The following is a 14,499-nucleotide window of genomic DNA, read 5'->3' as shown; positions in this document are numbered from 1 at the left end:
ATGGGTCAAAATGCACAATATAAACTCTTGATTCATCTGGTGTGGCAAACTTAGTTGATTCGTGTTTGAATTTTATGAATAATAACCATTCCGAGTTCTTCATAAATGGGTCAGAATGAAGAATGTAGCAGAGGAAAAACTAATTGTGCAGAACGTAAAAAAGGTCAGGCAGATTCAGTTAAAGGGATTTAAAAGTGTATTTTGTGTGTATTTTATGCAGCTGTAAGGTGGTAGAGCTGCTTTTAAGAGTATAGGAACCTTTTGTGTTCATACATCTAAATGCTAGTAAGGTCAGACCACTGGGGCAGGAAATAAATGCAATTTTATTTTAACGTAGTTCATCACACTGCCATCCTACATGTATACCACAAGGGCCTTTCTTTAGATGAGGGCTATTCATGATTAAATACTTTTAAATAAATAAGAAAAATCAGAGGTTCAATTGCGGTTGTATTTGGTTATGTTCTCCTCTCTTCCATAGCAAGCCACTTTGCTTCATTTGAGATGCCAGTATTCTGTAGTAATTGTTAAGTATACATATATTTGGTCATTCTGTGATAAGGAAGAGGTATAGACTGTAGTTATAAGTTGATGCAAGGTAATACATCTCCAAGTTAAAAGTATGTTTTTTAATGCTATGGCTACTATTTAGCAAGTCATCCATTTTGGACTATTGCATAAACCACCTGAAGTTGTATAAGGGACCCTTTTGATTATGAAGAATCTGAGTCGCTTTGTAAATATAGAAATATGCCAGTTCAGTTTTCCTTTGATTTTTACCTTCCCCCCCCCCCCCACTGCCTTAAAATGCACATATAGGTAAGAGCAATAATGGCAGCTAGCTCTTCTATAGATAGAGTTGCTGAGTGAAGTGGAGTTGTGCCTTTTAAATGTTTTGTTAAGTGACTAGTTGGAGAAGTTTCTTATTCCTTAGCAACAAATTTCCACAATAAATAGTGTCTTCATGTCCAGAGCAACAGAATTATTATGCTAAAGCCAAGTAATTTTTTTTTTATTAAGTAGCTCTGTGTAAGTAAAGGTCATATAGCAGAGTGGCATTTTGCCAGTGTATGACAACTCACTGATTGCAATTTTTCAACCATATTATTCTGGGAACACTGTGGTAATCGAAAACTACCCAGAACTAATGTATAAATACCTGCCTGCTACCCCAGCTAATCCTGTGTAAGTGCCAAACTAGTATCCATGTTAGGAGAGGTGGTAAATCCTTTTGTTTGCGTTCCAAGATAGCTTATGTGTTTTTAAATTGTCCCATGTTGTATTGCTTCCCTATGCCCAGAAATGTAATGCATCTTACTGCTTCTTTACAAAAATAATATCAATATAAAACACAAATATTTACATACAATATTTGAGTGAGACAGAAAGTGTGGAACAGTCACACAGCACAGAGTGCATGTTTTTCTCCAGAAAATTGCATGACTAGTAAAATGTATAATAAATAATAAAATTTTCAGCCTATCTGGAGAAAACCTGCTGTGGTGGTCGCTGGCGGGATGCCTGAGGGTTGGCCACTAGCACTAGCTTTTATTTTTTAGAAATTCCATTACATTTTGTTAATATTGTATTTTTTAAATGCAAATTCTCTGTAAATATGAAGGAAAGCAGGTTTATCAGGCATAGGAGAAAAGGTTGTTTCAAAAATCTTAAGTGTTACTAGTATACATTTGCAAGATGGAGGGGAACTTGAGAGTTGGGTGTTAAAACTACATGATACAGCACAGAAAACATGGAATAACCAAAATTTCTGATGGAACACTCAAAATTGAGATTTACAAACCAAATGGGAGATTGTTCATATGACCGAGAGATTGTTTCCACAGTAAAGAGGGGAATTATAAATAAAATCAAAGATGGTGCACAGATAATAGTTATACAGCTGTGTGTGTATGTGTGACAAACACACCTGGTTCTGACATGAATAACAGTCAAATTAGCAATAGGTATTTGGTTCTGGCCCTGATGTGTATAAAATCAGAATCAGAAAAGTCATTTTTAATTTTGTAAAAATATTAAGGAATATTAAGAAAATATTTAGCAGCCTTGTCTCATTGATTCTCAGTACATTTTTATTTTATTTTAAGAAAAAAGATTCGCATTTCCTCTTTCCCATGTTCTATGCTTTCTTCAAGTCTATTGTGAAATTGCTGTTACAGAAAATCTACTTTATAGAGTGTTTTTAAAATGGACTATGCTTTGAAGTTCGTGTAGAAGATGGGCAAGGATCAAAACAGAAGAGAGCAAGCCATTGTAAAAATAGAAGCATTAAAGCAATCTGTTATGCTCCTTGTTTACATCTCATCTGACATTAGGCTACTGAGGATTATTACATGTAACAATTATATTTTGATTAGGATTCAGACATGTACAAAAACAGCAAAATAGTTTTAAATCCACTTCTGTATTAAAGCATAGTAACTGCTGAATTAATTTCTGAAACATTACGTATGTTTGAAATGTTACAAAACACATACTATACCCTACATGCAGAATTTCAGTTGGTGTTTGTTTTACAGTAATAATTGTTATGACAGTTAAAAATATGTTTAGTCTCCAAAACTTCTAACCTTAAGAGAAGAAAGGGAGAGAGAAAACTGTTACTGGCTTTCTGACAATGGCAGGGAGTGTGTTAAACCAGTGTAAAATTCAATTAAACTGTCTAGCCAGGTTTTTGAAGCTGAAATGCAGACCCTTTCAGTTAAGCTTCTTATTTTCCTGTGACCGACACCGGTGGATACTGTGTTATGCCAAAACCAACAGGCTGTAAAGCACCTTGTTTCATGCTCCCAGCTGATCAATATTTTTATTTTCCAGGCTTGCCCAGAAATATGGAGGCAGTATCACCTAACAGTAAGTAGAAACACCTTTTTTATTTTCTTCTACACCCAACCTATTTACTCTTCTGTGAACTGCTGACCATAAAATATAGACAAGCATCTTCTTCAGGAAGATAATAAACATCTGGAGAGTTTTTGAACTGGAGAATGAAATAATACACTGTCCCTTTTTATACATTCTTAAAGAAGTTCTGATTGTTTTTATTACTAGCATCATTTAAAGACTGCACCCTATCACTTTTCTCTCCATAACTGCATTTACTTTATAAATTATAAAAAAAGAAAGTTTAATTTTACATTGAAATATAAAAATATTCCTGTCTCAGTGTTTCCCAGATTCAAATGTCAAAATCCCATATATTTATTACAAGGCAGTTTTCTTTAACTTTGAATTAAAGAACCTTACCTAGACAATGGAATGTGAATTTTAGAAATAAATTTTAAAATCTTTGTACATGATTCTTAAAGAAGAAATCAACTGTCACGTCTTCTCTGTCCCCTGCTTAGTTGGTCTTTAGTTGTAAAAATAACTAATGTACACTACAAATACATTATTCAGTTTAACTTTTTTTCTTGTATGTGAAATACAGGGAACATTTAAACAAATTGCACCTACATTAACTTGTGGAGTCTGAAAACAGTATTTAACTTGTTTAGGATAATGTCTAATTGAACTATACCCCCCACTCTCTCTCACACACACACACACACACATATATATAGATACACACACACTTATGTATGAAAAATTAGGCCTTGCCTATAACTTGTGTTCAACATAAGGAAAATATGTGTTTAATTGGAATAACTTTATAATCACTGTCATCCCTGCAAATTAACAAAGTAGAAAAGTTTGTCCTGTACTTGTTATTGTGCTGTGGTTTTGAGGTTTTTCTTTCAAATAAGGAAATATAACTATGAGATATACTTTAAAATCTGTTCCTTGTGCCTTTTCAATATGTTAGAACTTTCTCTCTTCTGTTTTAGCAACTAAATTTAAGAGTAAAGGGTAAACTCTGTTGAAAACCTTTCCTGTGCTTTCTGTGTACTTCAGTATTTAAAAAAACAAAAACATGCACTTTGGAAATCTCCATTTCTATATGAATATTTTCTTTGCTCTTAAATTACCAGATTAAAGCAGATGTAATAAAAATAGATTTATCTACATTCACTTTATATTACTGTTTGCTTTCTTTATTTAAAGATACTCAAAAGAAAAGGTTATGCTTTGGAAAAAGAAGTATTCAAATGGTTTGTTAGATCTCTTATGGAACTTGGAATCTAAAAATTACATAGCTATATTTAGCCAATAATGTGATGATGAATTATGTTTCAACTAATATGTCAAAATATATTTTGTTGTTCTGGCCTTTTTTGGACATTGTGCAGGAGAAGAGTTGTTATCAACACTGCAGAAAATTCTTACTTTTTAAAAGGCTAAAAAACAGATTCTTCTTCATTGACAACGAATCTGAGCTCTTTCACCACAAAGAATTGTAGCCAGCTAATTTTAAGGAAAAGTATTTTGACTTTATACTTTCACTGGTGTGACATTAACAATATCCACCAACAGAAGACCTACTTTAGCATTTTTAGAGCTATACATAGAAATGTCATATTGAAAAATAATTAATTTGGAAAAAAAATAGTGTTTTGGCATACTCTGTGTTTGTGAGAGAATATTTTGAAATGTGCTCATTATATATATATATAGAGAGAGAGAGAGAGAGAGAGAGAGATTTCCTATTTCATTACTAAATATTTAATTCCTACCTTGTTTCTTATAAATGCCTTTGCTATTTAGTACTATAAATTATCCAAGTTTTTAATTTATGATGATACTTCGCATTTACATAGCATCTTTCATATGAAGACCAATTTGATAACATTAATTGAAGCATAATCAGATTATACTTTTTTAAAACTTCAGTTGACAAGAGACCTATTAGACATTTAAAATAGAAGTAACAGTTCAAGAGAATCTGTATTATTTAAACTACTTAAACATGTAATGGTCAACTTTTGTTTTTTCACTTAAGCATTCTCTCTAGATCTAAACTGCAACAGAAGAAAATAATATCCACAAATAATGCTGAAACTGTCATGTTAGGATAGAATTGTTGTCTATTTCTATGACATAAATATGACTAAAAGATAAAAGTTAAGTTGGCTCTCAAATAGGTATACCACTGTTTAACATTAGTCTTCAATTTACAATTTCATCATAGTTGGCTGTAAATACAGATTTCTAAACAAATAATACAAGAGAAGAAAAACACTTGCATTTATTATTTTTTGAGAATATGCATATATCTTTACAGGTATACATACTTATGTTAGATTCAGGTATTTCTATACTTTAACAATATATATAGCAAGTTTAATAACTGGGTTCAAACTGAATTTGAGGAAAATGGTTAACTAGTAGTGTGCGTAACATATATAGACATCAACACAAGCAGAGCAATGGTTATATTTTGTACAAATATGTCATGTTTAAGAACTTTTAAAACCTCCTATATAATACCACTTTGCCAAAGGTCCATATAAAAATTATGTTTAAATGCACATACATTCTTAAAATGTTCTTAATTAATCACTCTGAAAGCTTGTTAAAAACAGAACGGATTCTTGTCTCTTTGTGAAGCTTTTGATGATTTTATTCATTATCTGTCTCTTTACTCAGAGGTGGACTGCCATCTATTGACTCATGGCAGCCTTGCACTTCAGTGTAGCTACAGTAGGAACAATGAGTACATAATTCCATTCCTACTGTTATGGTTGGTATTAGGTTTTTATTTGCACTATTATGGTTGGAAATCTTGAAACACTAAAAATAACTTTGTAATTTTCTCAGAAATTTCTTACAGGAAGCTTTTTTTTGTTAGAGTATCAAAAATTTTAAGAGTTGAAAAGACAAAAAGAATTATGAGTCGAATGTTTTAATTTGTTCCTTGTCAGAAAAAACAGACAATTAAATCATACTAATGAAGCTTATATTTAAAGGCTCTGTGATAATCAAAGGTTTATAACTGGATGAGGTTAGGTTCCAGAAACTTCTTTCAACTCTGTTAATAGAATTACTCTGTAAAAATCAATCCGTCACCAAAATATTAGTCACATTACACATTGTGAATTAGAATAATATTTAATGACCAGTTTTGATGATGATTTTAAAACATGATTAAATAATTTTCCTTGTGCCTATTCTATTTGTTTCTCCTTTTTTCAGAAAAGAAAAAAAAAGTTGTCAACGTATTTTATGGGTTTTTTCCTCTCATTGTTTCCTTCATGCAATAAATAATAGTCAGCTATGATACACAGTTCTACATTTAGCAAACCTCTTACCATGAACTCATAATAGTAGTTTAATAATACAAGAAGTTGATTTTCAAAATCCAGTAAAAATAATTTTACAATATTTTGGCCAGATATAAATAATATTAGAATATGAAGGAATTTTTAAGGGTCTCTGAAAGAAGTTCAGCCCTACAGTGCGTTGTCCCCGAGCCTTAGGAAACATACCTATAACTTTGACTGAAGAAATATTATCGTCGTTTACGGTATTACGATACCGTACGATGGTACTACGATATTATGGTAATAGCCAATGGCACCAATTGGGATCGGTTGACCTGGTTGTGCTAGATATGCTGGAAGCACACAGAAAGATGCAAAGAACATACCATCACTCTCATCTCTTTCATATCTGACACAGTAAAAAGCACTTGACTCATGACCCAAACTAGAATTGTATATGCGTTTATAGAATATTTTTGCGCTGTACAGTTACAGGCCTAGGGAAAACTCCTTCCCACTTCAGTCACAAAAATAATCCGTACTGCAGTCATTGGAATTGCTCTTATGACAACCAAACAGAATTTATCTTCTAGCTTACGTTTTTGGATAATTTTGTTCAGTTTGTAGTTTGACCTAAAAAATGCTCTGTATGTTTATTCTGATCACCTTTCTCTTTCCCATGGCAGTTCCCCTTTCAGGTAACTATACTTCTTGGAGAGCCACACACCCACAGATGAACCAAACAGATTTATACTCAATCTTGACTATATAGACTATATCCTTAGATTGTGAAGTTCTTCGAACTGAGACCAGGCCTTCTGCAGAGTCTGGAAAATTTCTTGAACACAGTGAGCGCTACCTTAAATAGATGATAATAGCAGATAGCCCTGTCATTAGAGAGGAACGTTACCCTCTTCAGAAGGTAACTACTACCATGGACTACATCTGAAAAAATTGCCATAGCACTTCATATGTAGCTACATGCATGTGGCTTTTGGCTGAAACCAGTTCACTCTGGCAGAGAAAGTCAATCCAATGGCTGGAAGTTGAATCTAGACAAATTCAGACTGGTAATAAGGCATAAATTTTTATCTGAGAGTAATTAGCCATAGGAACAATTTACCAAGGGTCATGGTGGATTTTCCATCACTGACTATTTTAAAATCAAGATTGGATGTTTTACTAAAAGATCTGCTCTAGAAATTATTTTGGGGAAGTTTTCTGGTCTGCGTTATACAGGAGGTTAGATCAGGTGATCACAGTGGTCCCTTCTGGCCATGGAATCTGTAAATGTCTGAATAGCTGAGTGGGTCTACTAACGTAAGTAGAATGAGCAGGATTCAGCTCTATGTCTGTGTGGGTATAGTGTATGGATATATATTTTTTAAATGGAGCCACTTACCTTTCTGTCGAATAAGGGATAATTATGGAAAATGTAGGGGGAAGCTTATTTTTAAATGATAGCAACCCACAGTGTTTTGTTTATGGTACAAAATCATATATTGATATCTGTGTGTGTTTACTCCTTTGATTCTGGCTGAAAAATGGGACAAAATGTATCCTAAATTCACCTGATATGGGCACAAGATATTAAGCACCAAGAAAGACATGGACAGCTACCGTAATGTTTTGGCATAAAATAAAATGTGCATTTATTCTGTATATAATTTCATTTTTTTCTGACTATGTACATTATACTTTATCATAGCATATTGTAATCTAATTCATTGATCAGTGATAGATGCACTGAAGCATATAGCAACCACGATCCAAGAATAAAATCTACATACAATAATGATATAGAAATTAATCTTTCAAATTTCAATATGGCCTTCTTCAGGAAATACATGTAGAAAGACTAAGGGAAGGTAAATCATAGCAGACTGACGGTTCGTTTCTTGTTTTCGAATGTAGTTTCCAAATGTGTAGATATACTTTTAAAAAAAAAATCCTGCTCTGTTTAGGTGGGTTCTTTCCTTAAGTATAGTTCATCCTTGATAATTCCTTCCTTCCTCTTCCAGTGTTCAGGCAGCAAGGGTCCCCTCCCCCATCTCCTGTCTCTGCTAGTCTCATTTAGATTACAACGCCTAGCCCAAAATGGCCACCAACAGAGTTTTACAGCCATCAGAATTTTTAATCAGTGGAGGCTATCATTTAACACGCTTTTTGACAGTTTGTTAATCTTACTTTTAATCCACTTACATAAAAAAAGGTGAACCAGAAATTCGCTGTTTTGGCCTGTGTGCGTAAAAGACAGGAAAGGACAATACATCTTTTGTGTTTAAATTTTGCGCTCTGATTTCTTTGTGTGCCATTATTAAAATTCTACATGGCCTGCCACCTTTTTTCTGAAATAAAAATGTAAGCAGTCTAGCCCAAAATCAATTTAAATCCTTAAAACATGAGTTTCAAAAAGAGAGAGGTTTTTTTAATATAGCGTTGGTGAAAAACATTTAAGATGGAGAGTTAGAACATTTGGAAACTAGAGAAGGCTTTGTAGGTTTTGTGCAGATGAAGGATGGAATAAAATATTTCAGTGGAGAGATTAAGTCTTGCTGCTCTCTGACTCATGGATGGAATTATTTGAGGTGCTTGGGACATGACTACAGTACCAGCTCCTCCCGAGTTACCTAACCTAAGGTTTCTAGAGCAGTAGCTTTGTAAAGATTGTGTAAATTATATTACATTTCACCAACTGATCAGAGTCATCTTCTTTTTTTAAGGAAGTACTGTTATAATAATATTACTTGTTATTGTTAAAATAATATTACTTTTGTTGTACGCAGATGGTATATTTTTCACATTTGGGGAGACACAACATCCCATTGCAAGTTGTGTGTCAAAGCTCACATAGCCATTCTACAGGATATTTTACAGTGAAGATAACCCAAAATTCAAAGGCATTTGAATTTGGAATAAGGATGGCTTTATGTTCTGTGCAATGGGAAAACAAGCATCTGGACTTATGAAAAAGTGGTTTGATGCTGGGGTTGTGTGAAGTTCTCGCATGGCTTGAGAATTTATGCTGAAACATGCTTAGCCAAAAGGAGAAAGAAGTTCCATGTTTAATAATATTTGGTAGAGTTATTTTTTTAATTATCAAATGTTTATGAAAACGTCATCCCTCCCATTTTTGTCTGTGCATAGTCTTTGGCAGATGTTTCCATGAAGGTATTACACTTCGTAAGTTTTCCATTGTTTGTTTGTTTTTTAAATAATCAGGAATGGTTTGGTTTGACAGATCTGTTAGTTAAAATAGAAACTTTTTTCATTTAGTTTTTGTTTTAAAATATATTGTATTGTTTTTCCTATTAATGGTGATTTCTTCCTTACTTGTGACCTCTTTGCAATGTTCATTCAGGATATGTTTACTGCTGTCTTAGTAGAGAACGTTTCGGTCTCTTCTTATTTCCAAATAGCCAAGTACACAAAAGGCTGTCCTATTAGCATTTACATCACTCTACGCATAGTGACTTCATCTGTATAATGAGTCCAGGATATATACTACAGGTATGGGTGAGATTCATTGTTCTTAAAATAATTGAGTGTTTTTCAGTTTTTACTTTAAACTGTATTTAAAGTCTTAGGCAAAATGAATGATCTTCATAAATAATAAAAACGATCATGTTAAGCTTTTGATTGTCTACAAACATACTATTTACATACTTACGTCTCAGAAAAATACAATTTTAGAGCTAGATGGACCTAACTGCTTATAAGGGAAAATAATTGAAGTATACAATAATCAGGTTTTGCTGTTACTAGTAAAGACAGGGTAGAAAATTCCAACTGCAGATATTTAAGTTGTGCCCATGTTACTCTATTTGTTTGTATGAGCTTGACAAGTTGCTGCTGCTACTGTTCCTGATGTCTTTCCATAGCTGGGGCCGGATCCTCAGTTGATGTAAATTGTCCTAGCTGTTCAGTGGAGTTGTCAATTTACAGCAGCGTGGGCGCTGGCCCCTTAGCAGCTTGCTGTGTCCCCCGTTTAAAGCACCTTTAAGAATTCTGTACCGTGGCCAGAGCCTGTGAAAGTTAACCTTGTTGGAATATGAAACCTGAGAGTGGCACGTTAATGAACTGTCACTTATTTGAACCATTTAACCATAATCGTTACTTTCTGAATATTTTCTATAATATTTTATGCTGAAACTAGGTGATTGTACGTTTTGGGATAGGCGAGTGATGTCGTGCAACTGAAGCCTTGATTACGAGTTGTGGTTTGATGTGCTGTAGGAAACAGTCCTGCACTGGGAAGAGACAGAGATGGGCTGATCTAACCAGATCCTTTTCATTTCTAACTTCTGTGCTTCTATGTACAGTTGCCCCTTGAGCTATTTCCATTTGTTAAGTTACATCTTTCAGTAAGTCTGTGACTTCCATGTGTCTTCTGAATGTATATTCAATATATTTAAGGAACTCTGTACTTTTTGCAAGGTGGAAGACAAGGACCCTGGCTTTAAGGGGGATGACGTTAATGTATTTTTATTTTAATTAACAATAACACCTTTTTAATCTGAAGGATGTTGTACAGTGCATGTAACTTTTCAGATGCTTGTGGCAATGATCCCAATAGCAGGACGTTCATACAACTGGGAAAGGATGACAGGTACTCCAAGTGTTTACGAAAAACCGTAGTAGGATTCTCTGTGTTCTTTATATCTAAACTACCCCTGTATTAATCTCTTTCCATCATACATTATTTTTGTGACATACTGGAATTATTGGATAAATAGCACTTAAGTAGAAGAACGAAACAAAAGGCCTTCTCCCTCATATAACCACCTGCAGCTTCATTTAACTAAAGGGATTAACATGTGCTATCATTTCTGTAAAGTTTAAGGTGTTGATGACAACTTTCACTTGTTTCCTTTTTTAAAAATAAAAAAAATACATTTAAGCATTCATTTAGTTAATTTCTGTGCTGATCAGTATTAAACATTTGAACAGTAAGATAAATAGGGGGAAGATAGTGTCAGATTTGCTGCATGTTATATTTACAGCCTTTAATCGAAGAAAGAATGTAATAATTCTGTGCAGTTCCCCTATAGTAAAGTAGGTGTACATTTTCATCCTTTAAGTTATCTACATTACTATATAACTATGCTGTTCGTTGAATCTTGATATACAAGCTGAGTGCAGAAACAAAGTTTACTAAATTTGGTTAAAATGTGTGAGGTTGTGTTTGAGGTTGCTGTATGAAAAAACAAAAACTGTGCTGTGGTTTTACATTGTTTTTATATAAAATCTAGGTATAAATATTTTTAATTTAAAATATTTACGTTTTGCTGCTCTAAATGGATTAATGCCTTTAAATATTGAAAAATCAAAACCAAAGTGTAAAAGTACGAACAGCTAACCTGAATATGGACATCTTGTTCTGATTCAGAAGAATTTTGAGGGTGCATGTCATAATAATAATGGCTCCTTTGCTTGTCAAGTGTCCACTGAGTAATGGTCTGTAACTGGTATGCTTTAGTATCATTTAAAACTACTGCACTATATCATATAAATCATCTGCATGTTAAAAAGTCCATGAGTGTTCAGTGACACAGTAGGAGAGGATATGGTGTATTGCACCAATTAATATGTGTATTTAACTCTCCGTTAGTAGACATGTATGTGATAGACCGTAATTGCTGTTTAGTAGCTGAGAATTTATCCTGTCAATGAACCATGTATTAAGAACAGCTAAGTGCTCAAACACGTTAGACCATAACTTTCTAAAGTTATGCTTGAATCATGTTAATCATCTACAGATTAAGATTCCCTAAAAATGTTCATTGACTTAATTCCGAGCGGTCTGTCATGTCAATAATAACACCACCACATCTAGGTATGGCCTCTCATGTCAATGAAGAAGTTTCTATCTCAGAATAGATTTACGTTGGTTTTGTTTTAATTTAAAAACAAAACACAAAAATTATTAAAATATAATCAAAAGCGCCAATACATTAAGAGTTAGAGCTTAGTTCCAGCATGAATAGGCACCGTTTTACTCAGTATTAGAGGAGTCTCAGAACAGTGGGTGATCTGATTGATCATAGGTGTTAAAATATGACGAAGTAAGAAGCCTCGACTCTGAATTTTTTGGCTTCCATGGATTGAAGGTAGACCTTCATCTTTAACTTGTTTTTGTATGTTAGTTTTGTCTATAGTGTGTAGTAAATGTATTCTAAAAAGCCATTGCTGTAATTCCCAAATCTGCATAGATAGATGTACACTCTATTTTATTTTTCCTCAGCTGAGCTTCACGTTTAAACAACCCAGGACACTGCTGTTATTGGCTATTTGTTTCCACCACCACCCGGACTCTACAAACTATTTTTAATTGCTTGTTTGATTTTGCAGTTTGGGTCTGTTTCTACATGGATGGTATATTCTCCATTGCTGTGTCATGTGTGCATCTGCAATAGATTCTAATCTGTTTTGTTATATAAATATACCCATGATAAGTTCTCATACTGTAGTTATTTAGCTGACAATGCTGACTGAACTTGGGGTCTTGCTTTGTTTTTGTTCTTGACCATACTTTTAATTCTAATTTATTTTAAATTGTTGCCCTGGCATTTTAAATAACCAGCAATATAGCATAAGATTTCTCATAAACAGCAGATTGCCATAATGCTTCTAAAATGGTAGGATTTATATTATTTTCTATTATTCTATTTATTTAGATATACTGGATTTGAAAGTCACATACAGTTTGTTTGACTTTTTGATGGGCAGCCCAGAGAACCTGGTTAAATGAGATCCCACTGATGCTGCTTTTCTGATGGTGGTACTAGGAGCGGTAGAGGGGAGGAAAAGGGCATAGTGGTTTTCAGAAGGATGCTTTGGGGACATGATTACTGCCAGTGGGGTATTGATTTAATTGGGGTGTTGGGAGGAAATTAAAATATTTTCTACTTCGTGTTAAGGAAAGTTCAGACTAGTTAGTCAGTGTGCCCCAAATCATGTTACAAAGTAAATCTAGCTACGGGTGCTGAGGCTTCTTCAGTTGAAATGGGTGTATGGGAAAGACATTTAAACACCATATGAAGTTTCAAAGACGTTCATGTACATACTGGTTTGAGTTTGACCTGTGATTATCTTCACTACATGTATCAAATATTTCCTTAAAGACAAATTATAGGTACCGTGGCTCACTGCATTGGCAAATGAAAATAATTACGAAGTTTCTGTTTGGGATATACACAGTATCTTTAAAGGGGAAATGCCTAAGGGATGTAGCTATCAAATTGTAGACACTGCTTCCTGCCAAATGAATGTTAACTTGTATAGTTAGTAATCATATTGGTCATGTACCAGTGCCACAGATATAAGAAAATGACCTTGTCTTTTTAATAGTCTGATGATTTAAATGTATTGTATGCCTTCACTCATCAATACAATCAAAGGCAATACAGATTGATGGCTAGTTGATATGTCATTAAAATAAGAATCTTTAGTTATAATTTGTTCCTGAGTATCTGATGTCAAGATAACACTCCAAAAACACAACTATAAGGGACTGAAATGCATTCTCTCAGTATCAGTTGTATTCCAGTACTACTATTCATATTCTGCTATATTTTAAAGAAATACTTCCTTTTCTGCAAAAAGGTTATTTCAGATGTGGTACTTTGTGACTGATGGTTAAGGGTGTTCCAGTAGACCAGATATAGTTTAGAAAAAAAGAAGGAAGCTGTAAATCATTTAGAATGACAGTAAAAATTAAAACCTTGGTGGTTTGTTTAGCTCCCCAGTGTATTAACTAATAAATATAACCAAGCTTCAGTTCTGTTCAACTCCTCATTTTACAAGCATTGCAAATGTTTGTGTTCAGATTAATATATAAATGCTTGTGTAAATATGCATATTATTAGTGGTGTGAGAGCATATATAACGTATGCATGTATGTGCTGTGTGTGTACATGTGCATGTGTATATAAATGCATTTGATCGCTATACTAATAAACATTCAAATAAAATATACAGGGAGCCACATACATCTCCTCCTCCACCCTCTATTCCTCCCTCCACCCCTACCCCACACCAAAGCTTGTGGTCCTTTTCCATCCTTGTACTAAAAGGTTTCTTTGTAAGCCAGGCCATTTGTCCGTCATTGTTTGGGGTCCAAACAGTAGTAAAATACCCTGTCACCGATCCAGAGTGCTGTGAATGGCAGCTCCTCTCCGGACAATTGGCGGAGGTGCCTGGAAATATTCCTGAGAGGATTATTTAACCTTTCAATTTAGGGGGCACAAAGCCTGGCTGATTAATGAACTTTCTGATGAGTGCTGATAAGCGGATCTATTTCTTTATTTCCTCTAAAAGTGATTCCTTCTCCTGCTCCATA

At 33.9% G+C, this 14,499-nt stretch overlaps 1 protein-coding gene across 2 annotated transcripts in view; it reads left to right on the top strand.

Moving 5' to 3' along the window:
* ZCCHC7 (zinc finger CCHC-type containing 7) overlaps positions 1–14,499 on the top strand; it is a 148,276-nt gene that overhangs the window by 116,859 nt on the left and 16,918 nt on the right. For both annotated transcript variants that reach the window (XM_067553358.1, XM_067553357.1), the window contains one exon: positions 2,836–2,871. In XM_067553358.1, the coding sequence (XP_067409459.1) occupies positions 2,836–2,871 (36 nt within the window). The remainder of the gene's footprint in view (positions 1–2,835; positions 2,872–14,499) is intronic.

Source organism: Emydura macquarii, unplaced genomic scaffold (genome assembly GCF_026122565.2).
Source record: "Emydura macquarii macquarii isolate MOO-44397 ecotype Brisbane River unplaced genomic scaffold, CSIRO-AGI_Emac_v2 contig_1451, whole genome shotgun sequence".
NCBI lineage: Eukaryota > Metazoa > Chordata > Testudines > Chelidae > Emydura > Emydura macquarii.
Note: the sequence above shows the minus strand (reverse complement) of the source record. Positions and strands in the feature narration are given on the sequence as shown.